Source organism: Natrix helvetica (genome assembly GCF_964273705.1).
Source record: "Natrix helvetica genome assembly, chromosome: 4".
NCBI lineage: Eukaryota > Metazoa > Chordata > Lepidosauria > Squamata > Natricidae > Natrix > Natrix helvetica.
In genome coordinates, this window is record NC_138550.1 from 70,848,879 (window position 1) to 70,874,375 (window position 25,497).

Sequence of the window (25,497 nt, forward strand, 5' to 3'; positions counted from 1 at the left end):
TTGCAGGTCGTGCCATCACAACTTTGGCCCCGCCTCCATATACTGCTTCTTAATGCTTTACAGCCCTCTCTACATGGTTTTAGAGTCAGCATATTGTCCCCAACAATCTGGGTCCTCATTTACTGACCTCGGAAGGATGGAAGACTGAGTCAACATTGAGCCCGTTAGGATTGAATTGCTGACAGTCAGCAGAGTTAACCTGCAATATTGCATTCTAACCACCATTAATATATAACTTTAATATATTATAGTTGGTCATATAGTCAGCCAGAAGTTTAGACTGGATTTGGCATTTTTGTCTACCTACCAAGATATTTTGAGGACCAAGGATGGGCAGATGTTGTTATGTGGTGTTAAGGGTATTGACATAGGCTGTAAGTTAAAATTGACTGAAGGTGATTTTATCAACACCAATGATTTTCAGGTGGTGTTGCAGATGTTTTAGAATTACATCCAAGGCACCTATTACTATGATTATATACACAAAAATGTGAAATCACAGCTGGCAGTTTTTTAGCTAGTGTTGGGCTTTGTACACATTGAGTTCTTCCCAAGAACCTAGTGTCAGGGTTCCGACCAATGCCCTAATTAAATCATGAGCCTCAAGCCAAGCTTCAGAAGAAATCCAGTTATTTATTAGGAGCTTCATGTCAGCACGCACCAAGTGAAGCCAATTCTTCCCTCACTTAATTCGTGACTTCGCTCTGACCCTCTTTCCCCCTCCCCCAAGGTGTGTGATCAATCACATTCCCCAACAAAGCGATTTTGCGGGTTGTAGAAGTCACTTCCTCCAGCCACTGTGGCTCCCCCTGAAGATGACCATGACGTTGCCGCTGGAATGTGCTTTATTTTGAACTGAAATGCAAGTTCCTCGATACAGCTGCGAGGCTCAGTTTTCCCGTCCCCCTGCCTACGGCAACTCGAGAGCAGGTCAGGAATGCTTCGCAAGTTGACACTTAGATGTCATAATATATTGTTAGTACATGTGCGAATTGATGCATTGTGACCTTTTGTAATTGATTGATAGAAATTTTATCAATGTGCAGATTTTCTAAGTGCTGTCCAACATTTTTTGACATGACACCCAGTGCAAGGATAATTACTAAGACCATCATGGCCATAATCTTTCAATTTTCAGATTTTGATGCTTTGTGTTCTTTAATTCTTTGCCTTGTATTCTACTATCTCATGATATTACTACATCAATTACCCACATTTTCTTCTTTTCAACCTCAGTTAAATGCGCTGTGTTATGGCCAAGATTTTACTAGTTCATATTTGGAAAACCCACAATATTTTAAGTTGCTCATTTTCCTCTTTTAATGCTGTGTTTCCATCCATTTTTCATTATTGGTATATGATGCGTCACTGAATCATTTTGGCAATTGTGTTATGTTATTTGTAATCAGTTTTTACAATGTTTTTGCATGAGTATATGATCTACTGTTTCTTTTGTCTTTGCACAATCTACACTTGGAATTATTTGATGATTTTTCAATTTGGGCTTTGATTGCATTAATAACTTGCTCTCAAACAGCCAAAACCACTTTTTCCTAGTTATAAGCCATTGTCAGGTTTCATCTTTATTCATTTTTCCCTTTATCCTTTGTAGAAATTGACCATGTAATGCTTTTCCTTGATAGCATTCTATTCATGTTTTTATTGTATTATTTCAATATTTATGTTTTGCTTCAGTAAATTCCAATTTTTAACTTGCATTGATACTTGTTCTTGGCATTTATGTAATCAGATAAATTAGTTCCTTTCTTCGACAGCTTGACTTAAAACTCTGTCCATATAGGTATAATCTATTAGTATCTCTATAGGGATGTAATGTGCAGTGATGTCATTAGTTTTCCTGGGGTTATTGTCCAAACTGATGTGTCCAGTAAATAATCCCAGCAATGTATCATATCGTCAGAGCAACCCAATCCAGTATAGCATTCTTTTTTTGTTTTCTCACAATATTAAGCGAGTCAATGGATACACATAGTCTGGCTCTTTTTCTAAGACCTGCCTACATGACATGTGTGATTCTTCTGGTAGAATATGCTATCACCAGCATAGCTCTTAACTTCATCAGAGTATCACAGGACCCTCTCTCACAAGAGAGTATTTATGGAGATATTATTATGTGAGAGTAATCTATAGTTAGTTTCAGAGTCTAAGTCTTAATTCCTCATCTAAGTCCCTTATAACTTTTAACACTGGTTTAAAAGCAGTGTTTTATAACTAGTTTTATAACCTTCACCACATTGATAAGCATCAATTAACTTTTTTTTGTGAAGGTCTTCACAAATATCTTTAGAGCAGGACATGGCATGTCTCATTTGTGTGAAGAGAAGCCTACAGTACTGAGAGGAGTTAAATCTGTAAGATGTTTATAAGGTAGCACCAGCTCAAAACAACTTTATGTCAAATGAAGTACTCACAAAAGTGATACCAGTTATTTCTTTAATTGTATTGATTGAACTAGGGAGATGATACTTTTTTCACATTGCCAGATCGCCTATTGAATTTATGAAATAAAAGAAATATTGCCATTTGTTTATCTAGACTATATATTATTATAATTACATTATACTATTTATATAGTATTCACACAAAGCTTTAATATATAGTGGCAAAGTTTTCTAAATATTCATAAGATCCAAAAGGGGTAAATACTTAAACAGAGTTGTAAGATGGTTATAAAAGCTGTGGTTAGAATGTAGTACTGCAAGCTAACTCTGCCCACACATTATAAGTTTGATCCTGACCAACTCGAGATTGAATCAGTTTTCTGTCCTTCCAAGATTGGTAAAATGAGGATCCAGATTGTTGGGAGAAATATGCTTACATTGTAAGCTGCTCCAAGAGTGCTATAAAGCACTATAAAGCAGTATATAAGCGCTATTGCTATTGCTCTATGCAGCCTTCAGTTTGATGAAAAATATCTCTCTTAGTTTTTTTACTAAATGTCTTAAATAATTATCTGAACCAATTATTTTGTAGTATATCTTACTGATGTCAGTATTTATCTTTCCATTTCTTACCAACATTTTTCAGGCAGAGATGTTATATAAAAAAAATCCCAGACTACTGGAACAACTGCAATATTGTGAAGAAACAGGAATCCCACTGGCAATCATCATTGGAGAACAAGAGCTGAATGATGGAGTAGTGAAACTTCGGGATGTTGTGACTAGGAAAGAGGTTGGTGTTGTTATTTAATGGAGTCAATTTGAAACTGTTGCCCTAAAATAATCTTCCCTAGAGCTGTTTGAACAACACTGAGATCATGTTTTCAATTCAATTTTCCTCAGTAAAGATATTTTATTTTGATTAGTTGTACTAATCAAGTCTATTATCTGCTTTTTAGGTTAATGTCCCTCAAGAGAATTTTATAGAGGAGATCAAGAGAAGGTTGGAAAAACACAATACTTAATTTCATGTAATTGACATTTTATACTGCTCCTAAGGCTGACTTATATTATTATATGCTGTTATGGAATACTGCGGGTTTGTGAAGCACCTGGAGTTGTTTGATATTTCTTTCCCTTTTTTTGTAATAAAATATTATTTCACATTTTAGTCACACAAACTAAGATTTAGGGAACTGGATTTGTGTCATTGTACTTTTCTTATCCACTATTGCTGTGTACATAGGCTTAAGTATGCTGGCCTTTCAAAAAGAACTAGCTTTGCTGTTATTGTCATTAATTATGTTTACATTGCTAATCTGATTTGCATGTCAGTTCCCAAATCTGCAGCTAACTACACAGTTGTAAAGCAGTGCTGATAGATTTGTGAATGATTGATAAATGTTTTTGACTCATTGGTTTAGCCATCTGGCAAAACTCGCCATCTATAGTAGCCTGTTGATCGATGGCTTTACAGACATGCAGAGTTTTGAATCCATGCTGGTTAAGCCATCTGTCAAAATCAAGTGTCTCAACAGATGCAATCATAAAATAGAGTTTCATTCTTGAAAAAGTACTTTTTTTGAAATAACTGAATTCTCATGCTTTTATTCACCATTTCCCAGAGCTGATCTGCAGGACACAAACAGAATGGACCTGCAAGAGAGTGCCCTGGGATGATAAGAGAAGGGTCATTACTTCATCAGGCTCAACTGATCAATAAGTACTGATCTGATCACATTCCCTGTTGCCAACAAGTATATCTGTAACAGCCTATATTCAGTTGTTTTCTCCTGTGGATTGTTAACTTGACATAAGGAATTTAGGACAGACCTTGGGGAAGGTATGAGAGAAATATTGGGAGGGGGGGAGTAAGAAACTATTGGGAGAGTGATAGAAAGAAATACACCAGGCCTAAGATAGAAGGAAACTCAACATGATTTTGTTTATGGTAGTGTAAGATGGGACAGAGAGAATCTGAAACAAGCTTTCAAGGTTCTATTATAGAATGGAATGGAATAGAATTCTTTATTGGCCAAGTGTGGTTGGACCCACAAAGAATTTGTCTTTGGTGCATATCTCAGTGTACATAAAAGAAAATATACATTCATCACAAATCATTATCCTATCTTACTCTTAACAATGAACATTCATAGAATCACTGCCATGCCGTTTTTTGAGCTGGTGTGCCTTGAAGGCCTGACATATACTCCCACTGGGAAACAGTGTAGTTTAGCTTTATGTAGTGCATATTCCCATAGGAGAAAGAAGGAGGGGCTGAAGATATTGGGGTAGAGGAAAAGCTGAAAAAATGCAGGTAAACTAAGTACAGAGCCATTTTCGCTGTCATGGCCTGGCCCGGAGATGTGACAGCCTGATTATCGGTGGAAGGAGTAAAAAGTGAGTAGCAGCTGATTTATCAGCAGACAGTGTTAAAGAATTTGATACTCTGAGACACTTCTCTAAGCTGGTGGAATTTACAACAGTGCAATAAAGCGAAAACAAAGGATGCCTGAACTGAACTGTAAGACGATGCAGAATTTGTAGAGAATGAAATGGATTGCAGTTACTGAGCGGTGTATTTTTGGAGCCTGGATCTACAGTGACACAAGCTGAGAGTTTTGTGTGGGTGGCGAACAAAGTGTGAAAGAAGGAGAGAACAGTCCCTTTTCGCATAGAAGAGAAAAAGGCAGACAAGAAAGAGAAAGAAAGAGACAATGACTGTGCAATTTTGAATACATAAGTCATTTTGAAAGCACAGAGAAACAGAATTTGCAAGAAACTAGATAGATAGAGGAAAAAGAACTGTTGTATTCCCATCGTAGGATTTTGGATTGGACTCACTCTTAACTAGCTCTATGTACTTCTGATATCTCTACATTATTTAGGGTATTGTAATACTGTTATATTTAATATTTTATAAAATATACATTTTATTTATTTATCCATATCCCACATATATTTAATGTAGATTTAAGCATATTTAAATCTTTTACTACTGCATATTGGAAAATTTACCTACCTTTAAATTAGGAATTGTTAATAAATAATAACCTTTAATTAATTTAATTAACTGCATATATCAATTTTTATGAACTTTAGCAAACATACTATATAGCGAAAAGTGTAATAGATTATTTAACAATTTTGTATTATAAATATTTATTTTTTCCATTGCTCCCTCTTCCCCTTTAACGTGATCAGTCTATAGCTTTTTATATAATTGTCTATAATTGTCCATAGAAAATTGATATCAATGGTTGAATTTAATCAGTGACTTATATAATCTTATTATTGTTAAATATCGAATTTCCTGGTTTTTTTTTAAGAGAGAGAGAGATAGGAGTACTTAGGGAAAGACCTGGTGTGAAAATTGGAAACCTATGGTATTGTGGAATAATTTTTTCAAAAAGCTAGAGATGGCAAACACATCCACAGCTACCAAAGCCTTAAAGAAAACACAGCCAGCGGTAGCCTCTCCAGCAGGACAAAAGTTAACAACAGACCTGTCAAACAGTGAAAAACCAGGATCTGTACCAACCCTACAAAGCCTACAAACCTCATTAAACATGATCCAGGAATTTATGATAAAAACACAAGAGTCAATAACTAATAATCATGATGACATGAAAGGCGATATAGGGGAAGTGAAAGGCGATCTAGCGGAAGTGAAAGGTGATTTAGGGGAAGTAAAAGGTGATATAAAAAAGTTGGATGACAGAATGGGGAAAATACAGGAAACAATAGCTAAAAATGAGCAGAAGATAAAAATGATAGAAACTAGGACAGAACAAACTGAAAAGAAATTGGAAGAAACACAAGAAAGACTGACAGCAGTTAACAGAGAGCTCGGGGAGGCAGTAGTCCACTTAGAATTAGAACGATCCTCTTTCTATTTAAGATTTCAGAACATAGTAGAGACAAAAGATGAGGATCTACCAAAACTCATGAGTGATCTTCTAGCTGACCAACTGCAAATGGACAAAAGTGAACTGAGGAACAATATTGATGAAATCTATAGAGTGCATACAAATTATGCATGAAGATACAAGTTTCCCCGTGAAATACACATAAGATTTGCAAAAAAAACTGTCAAGAGACGAAATTTACAAAAGAACAAGGGATGAACAGATTGTCCATAAAGGAAAAGAAGTCATAACCCTTAAACAAATACCAAAGAGAATCAGAGAGCAAAGAAGGAATTACCAATTCCTCTCTACACAACTGATAAAATATAAAATAATGTTTCTCTGGTTGATACCGGAAGGCATGTTAATATCTTGGCAAGATAAGAAAATAAGGATTGACACCGTAGAGAAAGCCCGGGAATTCTATGAACACTATATAGAGAGTGAATCAGACAGCAGAGAGGAGTTGGAAACCCAAAGCCAAGAGGAGCAGCTGAAGGAGGAAAAAGGGCTAGACCAAGATGTGAGAAAGAAGACCGATACAGCAGCCCAGGAAGGAGAAGGAGTGAGGACAAGAAACCAAAAGGAAACAAAACCAAGTAAAGGAACGAAGGCGATAAACTAGTAACAGGATGGAGGAGGAAGTGAAATTAATATCAGTCAACATAAATGGATTAAATTCACCTATAAAAAGAAGACAAACATTTTCTAAGCTCCAAAAACAAAACATGGATATCACGTGCCTACAGGAAGTTCATATTAAAAAGGAAATGGCAATATCCTGGAATCTCCAAAATTAGGAAAACTACATCTGGCCCTGGCTGATACAAAGAAAAGAGGAATTGCAGTATATATAAAGGACTGGTTAAAACCTAAACAGGTATATGCAGATGAAGAGGGAAGAACATTATTAATCAAAATATTAATAAAACAAAGAAGAGTATTAATTGCAGTCATATAGGCACCAAACACGAACCAGAAAGAATACTATAGTAAATTACATAAATTTACATAAACTGCTACTGATTGCAGAACTGGAACTGGATAACATATGTCTTCTAGGGGACTTCAATGCAGTGGTAGATCCAAAGAAAGACTATAAAACGGATAATAAAAAAAAATATGAAAGGAGAACTCTACCAAATACATTCTTTGAAATGGCCCAAGAATTAAATCTAAAAGATGTTTGGAGAGAAATCAATCCACAGAAGAGTCAATACACATTCTTTTCAAACCCCCATAATTCATGGTCCAGGATCGACATGGTATGGATGGATCCAGAAATGGAGAAAGATGTAGAAGAGGTAGAAATAACACCGAACATGTGGGCAGACCATAACCCATTAACAATCAAATGGAAAGGAGAAGCAAAAAGGAACGAGATGGACCACGAACCAGCGGGTTGTAAAAGAAAATAATTATGTACAGTATATGGAAAAAGAATTAGCACTTTTCCTAAAAGAAAATTGCAATGAACAGACAACTATTCAAAACCTGTGGGATACTACTAAAGCTTATATACGAGGCATTACAATAGCATATACAATAAGAAGAAATAAAGATAAAAAGAAACGATATACAGAGCTTCAGGAGAAACTGGGGAAATTAGAATATAAACTTCAGAAAGAACCTCAAAACAAAGAAGCCAAAGAAGAAAAAGAAATAATTAAACATAGATTAAACTTAATTACACAAGAAGAAATGGCCCAGAAAATTAGATCTTGTAGGCAAAACTATTTTGAAAATGCCAATAAACCGGGAAGATAGCTAGCCTATAAACTAAAAAAAGAGAAAGAAAAGAAAATACCACAGCAACTAGAGAATGAAAAAGGGGTGATACACCACCAAAAGGAGGAAAAAAATATAGCAGTAAGATACTTCCAAGCATTGTACTGCCGAGAGGAAATAGAAGAGGAGGATATTAAAAGATATCTCCAGAGGAGAAATCTTCCAACCCTACCGGAAACAACAAAAGAAACATTAAATGAGAAAATAACTAGGCTAGAATTAAAAAGGGCAATCCAAAAACAAAAAAATTATAAAACGCCGGGCCCAGATGGAATTCCAGCAGAATTTTATAAAGGATTGCAAAAATCATTAGAGAACATATTATTAGAAATGTATAATGAAATATTAGAACGAGCTAAGACACCAAAATCCTGGATGGAGGCACTAATAACACTAATTCCCAAAGACAACGCTGAAAATCAAAAGAGCTAAAATACGGAACAATACGGAATATATGAGACACAAGTGGAATTAGATAAAATATTACTAGGAACAGGAGGAAAAACGATCACTAGATTATATAACTTTCTTTTAAAATATAAAATGGAGGAAGAGACGGTAAAGGAGACAATGATTATCTGGGGAAGAAATTTTGGCCACAATATAAGAAAAATGGGATAAACTGTGGGAAAGAAATTATAAATTTACGAAGGCAGCAGTTTACAAAGAAAATCTCTATAAAATGTTTTATAGATGGCATTTGCCTCCAGCGAGATTGGCCAAAATGTACCCAAATTTATCCCCTAATTGTTGGAGATGCAATCACAAGCCTGGAACATTCTATCACATGTGGTGGACGTGTCCCAACACAAGGAAGTACTGGTGCAAAATTTGAAAGTGGTTAGAAGAAATCACTAAGCGAAAAATAGAACTCAAACCAGAAGCATTCTTACTAGGACTACTGGATCAAAAAATGGACAAACAATCTCAATACATAACCATACATATACTCACAGCAGCCAGGATTGCCCTCGCACAAAATTTGAAAAAAACTAATACACCCTCAGACGAAACTACAATCAGGAAAATACTTGAGTGTGCAGAAATGGACAAAATGACAATAGAACTAAAAGAGAAGAATCAGACTTTTATAATGTTTGGAATAAAATATACAAGTGGCTAGAAATTAAAAGCCAAAACAGGAAATAGAGAATACAAATAGATGGAGATACCAATAATGAATATTACTATAAGGGTTTATACTATGCTTGTTACATCATAGGACCAGGCTATAGTAATAGGAAGGCAATGCAGAAGGGAGAATTATAAAAGCTAGGCAGGAAAGCTGATATTGAAAGCTGTAAAATTACTCTATATTGTTATGTATGTTCCGTGTTTTGTTTTGTTTTATTGTGGCTTTTGTTTTTCCTTGTTGTGGCTTTTTTACTGTTTTTAAATATTAAAATATTCAATAAAAATTATTTTTTTAAAAATAAGTACAGAGCCATTTTAATGAACTGTTACCGTGTTTCCCCGAAAATACAACCTGTCCTGAAACTAAAGCCTTGCCACATTTTTCACGTGGGCAAAAATATAAGTCCACCCCCAAAAATAAGCCCTCTGGACAACCCCCCCCCCTCCGGCCAGGCAGAGCACCGCTCGCCGACCTAGCAGTATCCCGAAGGCGCCAAGCCGCGGGAACAAGGTGGAGGCAAAGGCACTTGTGTTGCTTGGTGCTTTCGGGGTACGGCTAGGTCGGTCAGCGGTGCTGTGCCCAGCTGAAGAGGGGAGGGGTTGCTGGGCAGCTGCTCCCTTGCGACTGGGTTCCCGAAGAGCCGGGCACAGCCTCAGGGTCGAATGGCTGTGTTGCGCTGCCGCAGCAGCACTACCACAGCAGCAACATAGCAGCCATAAGGTTACCAAGCTTACGAGCAGCTGCCCAGCAGCTACCCAGCCGGGTATAGCGCCACTGACTGACCTAGCAGTACCCGGAAGACACCAAGCAACGCGAGCACCTGTTCGCCCCCCCTCCGCCTCGGTGCCTTCGGAATGCCCCTAGGTGAGTGAATGGGGCTCTGCAAGGCTGGAGAGGGGGGTTGCGCAGCGGCTTTTCCACTCCCCCCTCGCGCGAAGGGTATCTCCACTGCTGGTGCTGCCCGCCGTTTGGTTTTTTTTTCAAAGCACGGAGGACGGATGCCGCTCTGGAAGTACGCTCTATAATTGTGGGCTGCAGATCGTACAACCATAGAGCGTACTCCCAGAGCAGTATCCTACCTCCGTGCTTTGGAAGCCGCAACGGAGGACGGATGCTGCCCTGGGAGTACGCTCTATGGTTGTACGATCTACAGCCCACAACTATAGAGCGTACTTCCAGTGTGGCATCCGTCCTCTGTGCTTTGAAGAAGAAAAAAAAGGCGGGTGGCGCCAGCAGTGGAGAAGCCCTTTGCGCGAGTGGGGAGCGGAAAAGCCGCTGCGCAACCCCCCCTCTCCAGCCATGCAGAGCCCCACCGCGGGAGGCGGAGGGCGGCGAACAGGTGCTCGCGTTGCTTGGTGCCTTCCGGGTACTGCTAGGTCGGTCAGCAGCGCTGTACCTGGCTGGAAAGGGGGGTTGCTGGGCAGCTACACACGAGCTTGGTCACCTCATGGCTGCTGTGTTGCTGCTGTGATAGCGCAACACAGCCATTCGACCCTGAGGCTGTGCCCGGCTCTTCGGGAATCCAGTCGCAAGGGAGCAGCCGCCCGGCAACCCAAAAATAATAAGCCCTCCCCTTTAATAAGCCCAAGGCCATATTTCGTGGGTCAAAAAAATATAAGACCCTGTTGTATTTTCGGGGAAACACAGTAGATGGGCTATAATGAATTCCAGTGTTACCTTAGGCATGGAAACTAGTTGGCTGACTTTGGGACAGTTACTTTCTTTTAGCCTACCTCATCTCACAGGATGGAAGTTTGAGGAAAACAGGATGTAAAAGTATTGTGTACTATGCGCCTTGTGTTGTACAAATATGTGGGTTATAAATCTAACAAATAAAAGGTTAATAACTAAGACCAAGACTGAATGTTGAAGTAGTTTGGTTTTAATAAAGAGCTGGCAAGTATGAATTGGGTTTGGGCAGTGGTTATGTTATAAAAAGCTTGTTGGAAAGTGGCGTGAAGTTCACAAAATGATTCAGGGCAGTCTATGGATATGTGCCAAAATGAGAGAGGCAGATATATAATTGCCTACCCCATTGCATATGGCCATAATTATGATCAGCAATTTTACCAACCTAAGAAACTGCAACTGCCAGCCTGCTGACAGAGTTAACAGTCACTATTGACAGAGTCCTTCCTTAACTTTAGCAAATAGGTAAGAGTAGAGAAATAAAATAGATGTATCTTCCTCCCTTACACACACCAATCAAGCAACATTATTGGGGAGGGGTATATATCCAATTACATGTTGCTCTGCAGTTTAAAATGTCAAGCAGCTTCTCTTAATTCAAAATAGTCAATAGAAAAAGGGAAGAATTGAATGATGTACTTGGTTGTGAATCATGTTTTCAAACTTGCTATTTGTTTAATGAAAGTAAAAAATTCCAAAATTTGTTCTACATAAAGTTTCTATTAAATCCTAGGTTGGGGACACAGTTGAAAACAAATATTACCAGGACATGCTTATGAAATTTAATGCTTAGATTTTACTTATTTCATATTTCTAAATCACCCATCTCCCTCAGAGTGTGGTTATGACCTCTGGACAAATAACATAGCTTTATCCTAATTAATATCTGGCTGTAGACATGCACTAATAAATACTATAGACCTTCTGTTTTATGCACTTGCCATACTTAATCTTAAATGGATCAATTGTGTAATTATATGTAGGCAAATTGCATCAGTTAAATGGTCTGTGCCAGATGGACCCAAATGATTTTGGAATGCAATTGGGTTTTTTTCATGTCTCCTTAGTCAGTGATACTGTCAAACCCCTGGCTGTTGTATGAAATTTAAAAAATCAATTAGAGTGGAAATTTGCTGTTCATTGTACAGGTAACGGAAGCATCAGAGTAAGCTACAAGCACTTATGATTGGTGCTTTGGAATGTATGAATAAAGTGCATGTTTGCACCTTTTAAAAGCAACTATCTTTTCACAGCATCATATAGCAACTATAATCAAAGAGAAACTTACCAGAGAAACTTGAGTCCAGATATGTTCACCCAATTTCATGAATTGCCAGTGCAGGAATGGCTATTTGAAGGAGCCAGAGTCAAGTCATTTCCTAATCCCTTTAGAGCCCCACCAACTAAAACACAAATAGCATAGGAAGCAGGGGAGATATAGTGTAGACCCTAAAGTAGACTTAACATAGGGTTTTCTTTCTTCATATTTATTTTAAATCTAATTTTTTTCTCCAAACACAATAAGAAATAAAACATTCTGGCTTTACTTATATGAGGGATGACATTGCTTCTGATTTTATATCACTGTCCCATCCAAAACCTGCCTGTGCCAAGATTTGGCTAATTGTTCTTCCAGATGTTTCAAATTATACCTCATCTTGGATCATATTGCTAAAGCTGTTGGAGGCCAGAGTCATCTGGAGATCATGATGTATATATGCCCTTGCAAAGCTTGTCTTGTCACTTTTTACAACCAGTGGAAAACTGCAGAACTAATTTTCTCCTTATTTCCACTTAGTTCTTCATTGTTTACATTCTAAATAATTTTAAGACTGAAATGTGTTTGAAAATTAGTAGCTTGGGTTTGTAGTTAGGCTGTTGGTTTGAGCTCCAAGCTTGGCAATTTGCAAACATTTTGTCACCATTTGAGGAGACATTGTTAATGTGTTTTGAATTGTCAGTGCGGTTGGAATTCAAAATGCACCTACAATGCCTCCTTGAATGGTGCCAAATTTTTTGCAACCAAATTGCCAAGCTTGAAGTTCAAACCAACAGCCTAATTTTAAGACTCTTCTTTATACTTTCTGGTATAAAAGGAACTAGAACACATACATTCATTTGATCAAAGATGGGAACAGCAAAATTACAGTAATATAGCATAATAAAAACTATTTAAAACTATATAAAATTAATGAATGTAACAACTCACTCTTGGCATATCTAATTCTGTTGAAATTTATTTTCATGCCTTAATAGCTGTGACACAAAATCAAGCTACATTGCATATAATATTAGGCTTATTGTCTAATAAGAGAAAGCAAGATAAAACTTAGTTGATTATCCTATGTTCAAGCAAAGGACAAATAAGATATTGACAATTAAGATAATATCAGAAAATGAGTGGCTTCTATCAAAATTGAATTATAGGGACAAATTATTTGGAGAAAAGAATTTTGGCTAATCTACCACTAAGGATTTCTGCAGGTAAAACATGTCAGATCTAAAAAAAGGGTTGTTGCTGAACAGAGAATATAGGTGTGAAATATGTGGTTGGTATCCATCTAGGTGCTGAGCTTGTCAATAAGAAAATGGCAGCTTGGCGGTTTGAATCCCTAGCACCCTGTAACAGAGTGAGCTCCCATTACTTGTCCCAGCTTCTGCCAACCTAGCAGTTCAAAAACATGTAAAAAATGCAAGTAGAAAAATAGGGACCACCTTTGGTTGGAAGGTAACAGTGTTCCATGCTGTTAAGGCACGTTTTCTGAGTACTAATAAATGTTTTCTGTCTTGGTTTACATTGAACATTATGCCTTAGTTCAGACTCATTTGAAAACCAGATAGTACCACTAGATGTCATCGCAGGGACTTTAGTAATCAGATTGCTTAGTTATTTATAAGGTACTTACAGAGTCCAGTCTTTGGGATGACATTAATGTGACATGAGGAATCTCATAAGATCCTTTCTTGAGTCTGCTTCATTTCTAGTTTTTTACCATTTTCAAAATTTACTGTGTTCATATTTAAATATGGCAACTCAGTTTGGCAGGATTGACTTTTAAACAAGCCAGGGAAAATATAGTCTGTTTCTAAGTTATGCCTACTCATATAGTTGGAATCACCTGCCTGAAGAACAGAAAGCAAGTTGTTTCAGTAATAGGTCAAAAGTAAATGCTCACCTGCATGCAATTGGCTCTAACACTTGGGTTCCTGGTGCTCTCTGAGCTTGGTTGTTTTCTTGCAATTGGTTCATTACCAAATTAGATAATATTATCAGTGCTAGTTTGGTAATGAAATGTCTGCAAGGAAATAACCAAGCCCAGAGCATCAGTGACACAGTTCAACCTTGATCTATAAATATTTTCTCCTATGAATTGGCCTTAGGTTTGCTCAGCTCATTTTGTGCTAAGAGTTAAGACACCTTTCAGAAAAGGTTGGCAAAGTAGTAGTAGGAATAGCCACACAGAATTTCTTCACTTTTGATATAGTAATAAGAGAGCTTCTGTTCTAACTCTCAACTCTTTCCTGCATACGGTTAATTTGGTAAATAACAGATATATACTCCAAGATTAATAGCAGTAGTACTTATATACTACTTCATGGTGCTTTACAGACCTCTCTATGCAGTTTATAGCCAGCATATTGCCCCTAACAATCTGGGTCCTCATTTTATGGATCTCAGAAAGATGGAAAGCTAAGACAACCTTGAGCCTCTCAGAATCAAACTCTTGGAGTGAGCAGTGAATAAGACTACAGCAGTGATTCCCAAACTTCTTCAGTCCACCATCCCCTTGGAGCTACAAACTGATCCTCAGTGCCCCCCACCCAGTGGTGAATTCAATTTTTTTTACTACCGGTTTGGTGGGCGTGGCTTGGTGGGCGTGGCTGGGGGGTCATGTGACTGGGCGATTTGCATGGCAGAAGGAAGATAGTAATAGTAAAATTCAAAACTAACAATCAATTGCACATTTATTCAAAATCCAATTAAGAAACCTTTTTAGTTAATGTTAATTCAACAAAATTGTTGAACATGATCCAGTGATACCAGGTTTTCAAAGTCTGATAGTCATTTATCAAGAACCTTAGTAACTAGCAACTTAGTAAACTCAGTAAAATTTAGTAACTACTTCACTGTTCAGTAAATTCTTAATGTGATGGATGGGTTTGATGAAGTGATACCAGTTTCCCAATGTCTGGTTTTAAGTCACTTAGCAGGGGTCTTAAATCACCACGTTCAGTAAACTGGACTCAATTTCTTTGCTTAAAGAGAAGTTGGATGACCACACTGAAGCCATGTTCCACCAAATATGATGTTGGAAATGCAACAAGGAGCTTCTTAACCACTGTCCGTAGTGCAGGATAGCGATCAGAAATTTCTTTCTGTAACCAAAACTTGGTACGATTTCTTAAACTTTGGCTTCAGCTCAATGTCATTTTGCAGCTCTATGTGTCAGCGTTCCAAATATCATGCAGAATTAAATCAGAATCAAAGGCAAAACTTTCCTTAAAGTTCCAATTTAATAAGACAGACATGTTGGCATTGTGCTATGAAATCCCAAATCTGATTTGCTTCCTGGGGTTCCACCCAGTTGAAAGTTCATGATCTTATCCCCACACCCATAATCCATCACATGGTCCAATCTTCTTTTTCCACGCTGGCATCTACACCCCTCTGCTTCCGGTCAGGTGTCGAGGTGCAGAGACAAAATATGACCTTGAGCTTCTAGAAAAGAATGTCAACAATATATTCCACAATTCTACTCCTTTCTATTCCCCCCTCCCAACTACTACACTAATGAAACAGCATAGGAAAATATTAGAAAGTGTGGCAGGCCATAGATCCTAAAAGGAACATAACTACAGGCCTGACACTATGAGTTGTTCCTCCACTACCCCATCTTCTTCAGTATCTGAAAATGGATTTATCACCCAATCTGGAATGTCCATCAAAAGAAGATCCTGATATTGCTCAGACATATCTTTATGCAGCATGTCCAAATGGTCACAAAAAACTTGAAGATCATCATCTTGTATCCCTTTCTCTTCTAGCTCAGACAAGCTCGGAAATTGGAATAGCTCGTGACGGCCTATATTGCGCTTGAATAGAGTTAACTTTGAAATAAATGTAGAGATAACAGATTTGGCCTTAATAAGATTGATCTCATTTCATTGCAACTGCAAATTCACTTCATTGAACTTTGCAAATAGTTCTGATAAATAAACAATGTCATGCCTGATCTCTTTGAGTTCACCACCGAGCAAAGCATTCTTGTCTTCAAAAAACTCCACAACAGTGTCAAACAGATTGTAAAAGCATCTCACGCAGTTGCCTTTTGATAGCCAACAAACTTCTGTATGAAGCAGCAAATGATCAAAATCTTCATCATTCTCAACACAGAGCTCTCTGAATAGTCGATAATTGAGAGCATGTACTTTAATTTTGTTAACTGCAGTAATGACAGTGTGTAATGACTTGTGCAAGCGATCACTGAGGTATTTTGCAGCCAGATGTTGGCGATGAATGACACAGTGAATGGTAAAGACATTTGACACTGCTTTTTTCAAGTAAGCAACGCACCCACAGTAGCAACCAGTCATGGATGGTGCTCCATTAGTTGCACAAGCTAGTATGTTGGTAAATGGAATTTCCTTGTCTTTGAAAAACTGCTCAACAACATGAAATATTGACTCCCCTTTAGTATCTGTTTTTAGTTGCCTTGCAAATAACTCTTGAGTCAAACTTTCATCTTTAATAAAGCACACATAAGCAAGAAGAAAAGATTCATTGCTTGGTAAAGTTGATTCATCCAGCTGTAATGCAAAGTCTGTTGTCTGTAGTATGCTGCACAATTCATCTTCCACATGATCAGCCATTTCATCTATGCATCTTCGCACTGAATTGTTGCTGAGAGGAATTGTCTTAATTATATTATGTGGTGACTTATGCAAAACAGTACTCAGAACCTCACTAATGACTGGTAGGATGAGTTCTTCACCAATAGTATGTGGTTTTCCAGACTTAGCAATCAAATGTATGATGCACACAAACCATCAGTGTTTTATTGGGAAGCATTGTAAAACGTGTAACAGTGTTGGGCGCTTTTGCAAGTTGTCACGAAGTGATTGAAAAAAAGTTAGGTTCTTGTCTGCCTTGTCAGGATGTGCCTTCTTCAAATGTTCATTCAGTGTGGAAGGCTTCATTGCCTCATTAGAAAATATTTTTTCACAGTGGCAGCTGCTGGTTTGATGATGCTGGTATAAATCCATACTTCAGATATTCCACACTATATTGTCTACATTTCTTCTTTGATTTTTCTGCTTCTGTCATTTCTGCTCTGAAAATCAGAATACTTACAATATGTGTGTGTTCACATCTGGCTTAAGGCTTTGCTAAGTGAATAAATAAACCCTACCAACTCCTTGCCTGCCTTCTCTGTTCAAATATATCAGGATGTATTTGAATTATAATGCTCTTTACTCTGCAGCAAAGCAAGGATTCTGGTCAGTCATCCAGGTCAAGGTTGTCCCAAAGATGCCTTTTCAAGAGGCAACTGGACTTCCTGGTTTTTCTTTGAAGATGTTTTGCTTCTCATCCAAGAAGTGTCTTCAAAGAAAAACCAGAAAGTCCAGTTGCCTCTTGAAAAAGCACATTTGGGATTCTGAAGCGTGATGAGATGACCAATTAAATAAAGTTTCATTTTACAAAGTCATTGTGGGCACTTTGTTTGCATTGGTGTAATTAAGAAAGCACCAACATTTGCTTGAATTATTTGATGAGATTATTGCATGGTATCTAGGGATTCCCAATATGGAAAGTGAGAATGGGAACATTTTAACAGATCTATGTGTTCTTGGGTTATAATTTTCACTAAAGAACCATGGGGATGGAAAAGGAAATATAGATAATGGCGTCCAATCCCCTTCCTCAACAGATTGGAAGCAAAGAATAACTAGCAAAATGTAGCCTTTTACCTCTTTGGGGAATCATTTTCTTTTTTTAATTTTTTCCCCCAATACAACTCATGCAAAGGGTCATCCACATGTACATTACATTTTCCACACTTTTAACTTACATATTTGTGATTCCTTATAACTTCTTTAAGCTAAACATTTTAGTACAAATCAACGCACTGACATATGTATCACTAATGCAGTTTCCTATCTCTTCCATTGACATAATTAATACCTTTTCATAAGTAAAGTTCAGTTGTCTCTCTCTCACCTCTCTTCCCCTTCTCTCTCCCTCTTCTTTCCTCTCTTCCTCTTTCTCTTCCTCCCTCCTTCCCCCTTTCTCTCCCTATCTCCTTCCCACTCTCCTTTCTTACTCTCCTCTCTCCATCTTTCTCCCTCTCATTTTCTTTCTCCCTTCTCCCCTCTCTCCCTTTTTTCCTCTTTCCCTCTCACTTCCTTCCTCCTTTTCTTCCTCTCTCTCTCTCTGCCTTCCTCCCTTCCTCTCTCCTTCTCTTTCTCTCCCTCCCTCTTTCCCTCCCTCCCTCCCTCTCCTCCTCTCCTTGTGAAAAAATAAATAGCTTGGCAAAAAAGAAAAACTTTTTCCCTCCTCCTGGCTACTCTGTTGCCCCCCCCCCCCCCCGCCCTGGATTTTAAACTGAATGCTAGGCTCAGCTCTGCAAGGAAGAGCCCAGACGGAGGGAAATAGTTTAGAAAAAAAGAAAAACTTTTTCCCCTCCTCCTGGCTGCTCTGTTGCCCCCCTCCCCTGCCCTGGATTTTAAACTGAATGCTAGGCTCAGCTCTGTGAGGGAGAGCCCAGACAGAGGGAAATGGCTTGGGAAAAGAATAGATACCTTGGCTGGGGCATGGGGGAGGTAGCTAGAATAGAAGCAAGGGAAGACTCACCGGGCAGAGATCTGCTGGGCTTTATGGTTGAGATAAGGAAGGGAACCAGGGAGCAGTAGCACCAGCACCTGTGCCTCTAGGCAGGTGAGGTACGAAAAGGAGTGGGACAGACTGGAGGTGAGGACGGAGCCAGTCAGTGGTGCATTTTACCAGTTCTCTGAACTGCCCATAATTTTTCCTATAAGACTTGCGCCCTTCGAGGGGGCCATCTCCAACACTCCTCTGCCACCTCTCTTGCCTCTTAGTGCCCCCCTAAGTCATCTCACCACCATCCAGGGGGGCAGTACCGCCCACTTTGGGAACCACTGGCCTACAGTATTGCATTCTAACCACTGCACTACCAGTTCTTAAATTAAAGGCATTCCCTGGCAACAAGTTTTGTTGAGAAAGATAATAGTGAAAGAAAAGTATTACTACAAGCTTCTAATTGATAAGTGTAAATTTTCTCTCTACATGAACATCTTGCTAGCTGAACGCAGCTGTTAAGTCTTCTCCTTCATAGTTATTACTTACATATTCCACAATATTCTTATAATGCCTCAATCAAAGAAGCATACACATTTGACACTATAAAGGAGTTCAATGTACTAATTATGCCTTCATTTGTTGTGGCTTGATGTTTTGTAGGTTTCTGCTTAATCACTTATTTCCCAAATTAATAATTAAAATTAACCTTGAAAAACTCTGTGGTTATCCTAGAGGGTAAGGGGGATATTTTGTAGTGAAGGGGTATATGAATCAATATGAATCTATATTTGCTTCTGCTTATATTATTATATACTGTCAGAAATTAGTTGTTTTCTAGCCTAGCAAATTGGAACCTTAATACTGGATGGCATTACTATGAATGTTATCTCATTACTGCATCTCACTTCTATTCTTGGCTTCAAAGCTAGGGACATGCTTGAAAACATAGATAAAGGAACCAAACTAGGGAGTTTCCCTGGCTCATAAATCCTTAAAGCAATCTGCCGAAAAACAACTTGGCAAAGGGGGGCAGCCACCCCCTACACAAGGCTATAGGAATACTCCATAGATAAGGTAGACAAACAGGAGCTTGAACAAAAGAACACTTTAAAGAGCATGTTGGTAATGAATCTTTGTCTCTGATTGGATAAACTTTGTTTCTATCTGCCTAAAATGTATATAATACTCTGAGCCCCTCTTCCAGGGTGTGGCTATTCCTTACATGTATTTGTATGTTTTGGATATAGTTTTGTCACCCAGCTTTTGCTAAGGCCGTAAATAAAAGCTGCTTTTTTTTGCAAGCCTCGTCTCGAGTCTCTCTCTCTCTCTCTCTTTGGCATTTCAGTAGCTCGGGGAAACTGCTGGAGCCTTACAGTAGATATGGAGCTGTGGGTATGAACTTCTCCTGTATCATCATCATCACAAGAGAGGTTCCAGGCAGGACGGCCCAGGTACCGTTCCGGTACGCCCGCCCTCGTTCCTTGCCTGCATTTGAAGGAAACGGGCCATCTGCGCGCGCACACACACACACACACACACACAGAGCATATGGCACCTGTACAACAGGTGGGCAGCTGGGGCATCGCGGAGCATCGCAGGAAGTAAGGATGCATGCGCGCGCTGCGCATGTGTGCAGAGGTTCATGTGGCCGCTAAGCTCCGTTACACTGTACTGGTTGTACCAGGATCCGGAATCCACCACTGCAAGAGAGCCATGATATTTAGAATTGTATTAAAAAATTTTTTTTAAACTGCCTCTTATATAGTGTGAGCCCTAATCACTATTTACATATGTATATTCTAGACTATTTCCTTTTAATAATATAGCAGTGATGGCGAATCTATGGCCCTGTCAGCTGGCCAGCATGCATGCACGCGCTGGCCAGCTGAGTTCACCCTTTTTTAAAGCCATTTTTTCGCCCTCCCCAGGCTCCAGAGGCTTTATTGGAGCCAGCTCGAGGATCGTTTTGAGCACTCCGAAGGCTTCAGGGACCGTCCGGAGGCTTCCCTGAAGCTTTCGGAACGCTTAAAACCACCCTCCAAGCAAACCGGAAGTGACTTCCGGTTTGCTCGGAGGGTCATTTTGAGCGCTCCGAAGGCATCAGGGAAGCATCTGGACGGTCCCTGAAGCCTTCGGAACGCTCAAAATGATCCTCCGAGCAAACCAGAAGCGTCTGGACGGTCCCTGAATCCTTCGGAACGCTCAAAATGATCCTCCGAGCAAACCGGAAGTAACTTCCGGTTTGCTCAGAGGGTCGTTTTGACTGCTCCGAAGGCTTCAGGGGCCGTCCGGAAGCTTCCCTGATGCCTCTGGAGGGCATCCGGGGGGGGGGAGGCTGTTTTCGCCCTCCCCAGGCTTCTATAAAGCCTCTGGAGCCTGGGGAGGGCGAAAAAAGTATGTAAAAATGGGGGGGAGCGCTTGTAGTGCGTGCATGCGCACTGGGGGGTCGCGCATTGCATTATGGGTGCGGCATGCCCGCACACGACCCCCCTGCGCTCCCCCCACTTATGGTACACGAGCCAAAAAAGGTTCGCCATCGCTGTAATATAGTATAGCAGATATAGTAAAGTTTAGGAAGACCAAATTATTTTGCAATTTTTATTCTGAGGTTAAAAAAATAAAATGGGTATTTTAAATCGATCCTAATAGTTTCTTAAAAATACAGAGAAAACTGCTAAATTTTGGTAGGGAAATCTCAAAGATGGGATACTTTGGAGTTTGCTGCAGCCCACCTCGGCCTTCGTGCAATCCTCCTTATTCCTACCTTATGGTGGCTTCATATAAAGTTCTGACACCAGACGAGTAACTGCTTACCAAACAGCCCTTCTGAAGAATTGGCCATTACCTAGTTTCATAGATTACACTAAGTCTTGTTTGCCTGAAATAATCGCAACTGCATGAGATCATACCACACGATCTAAAGCCAATAAAGTATATTATGGTACAGTGTTATGTACTTACATTGTAATTAAATGACACGAAAATGTGTAAGTACAGTTCCTGCACTTTTCTTCTATAAATGTGTTTTAAGATTAACGTATGGCTTCCGACGTCAAAGGAGCTTATTTCTGAACAGACATTAACAGGACCGCAACTTCTAAAACGAAGAAAGAAAACGGAATTACTACGAGAATAAAGGGGAATAAAGTGCAACAACGTCACTTCCTCTCTTCGCTATTTTCTCTTGCATCATCCACCTCCCACTCGTCCAATCTCGCCCGCTGCACACTGAGTTAGGCAGGGTGGGCAGATTTAGCTGCCGCAACATAAAGCAGTACGCGTGCGTAGGAGAGCAAGAGAGTAAATTCATTCTGCGGGTGAGCAAGCGAGGAGGGTGGCTGGTGGCTCGCTCTCCCTTTTTTAATTTTTACCGTCGGCGAGGAGTATCATCATCATGGCTGAGGAAGAGGCGCTGAGGAAGCAGGCAGATACGGTGCGGCGCCTTAAGCAGGAGAAGGCTAGCCCGGAAGAGGTAAGAGGATGAACGCGACTACTTCATGGACAATCTTTTTCCATATTCCATATTTCTTAGGTCCGTAATTTTCATAAAGTGGAGGAGAGAGGCACTCCAATTGACCTGTACTTGCTCTATATCCATAACATACGGTGCCACAGATCACCCTTTCTAAGGCTGGTGATTGGGCTGGTGAGATAGCTTTCATAATTACTACTGGGCTGCTGTTTGGGAGTTGCTTCATTGGTTTTTGATACAGTATATTGAAAGCGCACAATGCAGTGGCAAATAATTTGTAAAACCACGGATCATGTGAGAATGTAGATGAGTCACCTACCACTTTGTGAAGCCTTAGTAAGGCCATACCTGGAATACTGCATCCAGTTTTGGTCACCACATTATAAAAAAGATGTTGAGACTTCGGAAAAAGTGCAAAGAGCATCTAAGATGATTAAAGGTCTTGGAGACTAAAACATGTGAAGAACGGGGGTCAACTTTTATACCAAAGCACCTGTAGGCAGGACAAGAACTAATTGATGGAAATTAATCAAGGAGAAAAGCAACCTGGAACTAAGGAGAAACTTCCTAATAGTGAGGACAATTAACCAGTGGAGCAGCTTGCCATCAGGAGTTGGAGGTTTGTAAGAAGGGATTGGACAGTCAGTCACTTGTCTGAAATGATTATATGGTGTCCTGCTTGAGCAGGGGGTTGGATTAGAAGACCTCCAAGATCCCTTCCACCTCTATTCTGATTGATTGCATACTGTAAAAGTGAAAGAAAATGCAGTCAGTACAAGTCTCAAGTCGACATAACATTTGAGCATAGACATTATAGCAAATATTTGGGCTACTCTGTCCTTCAAAATAAACTACAGCAAAGTGACAACATATTTTGCCAAAAATCAAGCAGCATAGAATTGAACTGGACATCTCAGGAAATCCCAGAGTAGGTTGGGAAGCCTTAAAACCCAGAAGGCAACATGGTCATGTGGTTGCCAAGAAAATTACATGGAGGTTTTTGTATACTCAGGAGGACCTGAGGTTGACTGAAGAGATCTTTATAATGATAAGCACTGGCCCTGGAAGCCTGCCATTACACTGTCCAATTGAAACTGTTTCCTCACCTCTATTTACCTTTCTCATTCTTTGCTCATTAAATATAGGTGGTACTCAAAATCACAAAGGGAGCCATGTAAAAGCTCTTGTTACATGTATGTAGTTCTTCAGTGATTTTAATTTTGCATACCTCAAGGATATGGTGTAAAATTGATACCAAATCTTTACAAAGCTAGTTTAGTATATCTAAAAAGCAAAATAAATAAACAGTTTTCAAAAATGTAAATGAAATGTTATACTGTAAGACGTATGCTTACTGTATTTTTTGGAATATAAGACGCACCAAGGTTTTGAAGAGGCATTTTTTTAAAAAAGTTGGTAGGTAGATAGAGGGATAGAGAGGGAGAGAAAGAGAGAGAAATACAGTAGGTAGGTAGGGAGAGAGAGTTAGGTAGGTAGATAGAGGGATAGAGAGAGAAATAGAAAGAAATAGAGAGAAATACAGGATAGATAGGGGGAGAGAGATTAGGTAGGTTGGTAGGTAGAAGGAGAGAGAGAGAGAGAAATATAGTAGATAGGGAGAGAGAGTAGTTAGGTAGGTAGGTAGGTAGGTAGGTAGGTAGGTAGATAAAGGGATAGAGAGAGAGAAATACAGTAGGTAGGTAGGGAGAGAGAGGGTAGGTAGGTAGGGAGAGAGAGAGAGAAATAGAGAGAGAAATACAGTTGATAGGTAGGGGGAGAGAGTAGGTAGGGAGAGAGAGAGAGTGTGTGTAGGTAGGTAGGAAGGTAGATGAATAGAGAGAAATAGAGATAGAGAGAAATACAGTAGATAGGTAAGTGTTACTGCTGGCACAGCACTTGATCAATGTAATTCTCATCAATCAAAGAGCTTTCCAAAAGGAAAAAAAAGTTTTTGCACTCTGCAAACCTCCCAAAAACGCCCCCCCCTTTTCCCCCCAAAAAAGGCATGAATAGCCTTGGGAGGGCTTGCAGAGTGCTCCTGGGAGGGGGCAAAAACAAGCAAAAAACGGCCTGTTTTTTGTGAAAACGGGCTTGTTTTCTGTCAAAAAAATTGCATGCATATCCTTATGGAAGTTTATAGAGTGCTGCTGAGGGTTGAAGAGGGGGCAAAAACGGCCCATTTTTCGCTCATTTCTGCCCTCCCCAGTCCTCAGGAGCTCTCTGAAAGCCTCAATCAGGGTATGCACGGCAATTTTGGTGAAGGGGGCGGGGCCTCAGGAGGCAAAAAAATGCTGTATTCGGTGTATAAGACGTACCCAGATTTTCAGCCTCTTTTTTGAGGAAAAAAGGTGTGTCTTATACTTCGAAAAAGACGGTATATGTTGTTGGGAAAGAAAGAAACAGCACCAGTATATAGTCTTTACTGGAGAGAATATTGTCCACATAGTATATGTTTGTTTTTCTTGGTGTAATATTGGGTATTTCTATATCACCCCTAGTTAAAAATAGATGTTTCCTATTATACTAGCTTTCTAGGAAATTTTTGGGGTTTTTTAGCACATATTTAAGTAATTTTCTTAAAAGTTTAAAGAGGGAAGAAGTGGTGGCTTATGTTGAGCCATGAAAAAAAAGTTAAATGTGCAGTAAGACAATATAGAAAAAGATACTTGGATAAAGCTGTGTATTGTAGCAATTAATATATATGTAATTTACAGTGATTAAAAATAATATATTTCAGATCACAAAGCAAGTGTCAAAGCTGCTAGAGATGAAGTCAGCAATGCATCCTGAAGAAGGCAAGCATAAATTTGTTTTGAAGACACCTAAGGTAAACTCTTCAACTTTTCATTTTTTTCCAAAACATTGCTTTTTGTGTAACACTTAACATTTACAGGTAGTCCTTTATATTTGTTTAATCCCTGATCAAAGTTACAACACTGAAAAAGTGATTTATAACCGTTTTTACAGTTATGACCATTGCCTGCATCCCCATGGTTTCATGATCAAAATTTGGACACTTGGCAACTAACATGTATTTATGACAGTATGTCTCAGAGTCATATGATCACCATTTGTAACTTTCACAGCTGGCTTCCATCATGCAAAGTAATAGGGGAAGCCAGATTTGCTTAATAACCACACAATTCACTTAACTGCAGTGATTTATTTGACAACTGTGGCAAGAAAGTAATAAAATGGGGCACAACTCAGTTAACAACTGTCTTGCTTGGTAACAGAAATTTTGGTTTCATTGTGGTCATAAGGACTACCTGTATTCAGTTTTT

At 39.2% G+C, this 25,497-nt stretch overlaps 2 protein-coding genes and 1 long non-coding RNA gene across 7 annotated transcripts in view; 2 read left to right on the plus strand and 1 right to left on the minus strand.

Moving 5' to 3' along the window:
- The window catches only part of LOC309390954 (histidine--tRNA ligase, cytoplasmic-like), a 42,111-nt gene extending 32,589 nt beyond the window's left edge, over positions 1-9,522 (plus strand). For 4 of the 5 annotated variants that reach the window (XM_081950902.1, XM_081950901.1, XM_081950904.1 and 1 more), the window contains 2 exons: positions 3,049-3,195; positions 3,362-9,522. In XM_081950902.1, the coding sequence (XP_081807028.1) occupies positions 3,049-3,195; positions 3,362-3,427 (213 nt within the window). In that variant the 3' untranslated portion in view covers positions 3,428-9,522. The remainder of the gene's footprint in view (positions 1-3,048; positions 3,196-3,361) is intronic. The other variant, XM_081950903.1, reaches the window with a different exon arrangement.
- LOC309390961 overlaps positions 1-21,889 on the minus strand; it is a 31,671-nt gene extending 9,782 nt beyond the window's left edge. Inside the window, exon 1 of the long non-coding RNA XR_014175205.1 lies at positions 21,703-21,889. This is a non-coding gene — a long non-coding RNA (uncharacterized lncRNA). The remainder of the gene's footprint in view (positions 1-21,702) is intronic.
- An 80-nt stretch (positions 21,890-21,969) lies between these two features.
- LOC309390955 (histidine--tRNA ligase, cytoplasmic-like) overlaps positions 21,970-25,497 on the plus strand; it is an 83,971-nt gene continuing 80,443 nt past the window's right edge. Inside the window, exons 1-2 of the mRNA XM_081950905.1 lie at positions 21,970-22,213; positions 24,951-25,040. Of these exons, the coding sequence (XP_081807031.1) occupies positions 22,136-22,213; positions 24,951-25,040 (168 nt within the window). The 5' untranslated portion in view covers positions 21,970-22,135. The remainder of the gene's footprint in view (positions 22,214-24,950; positions 25,041-25,497) is intronic.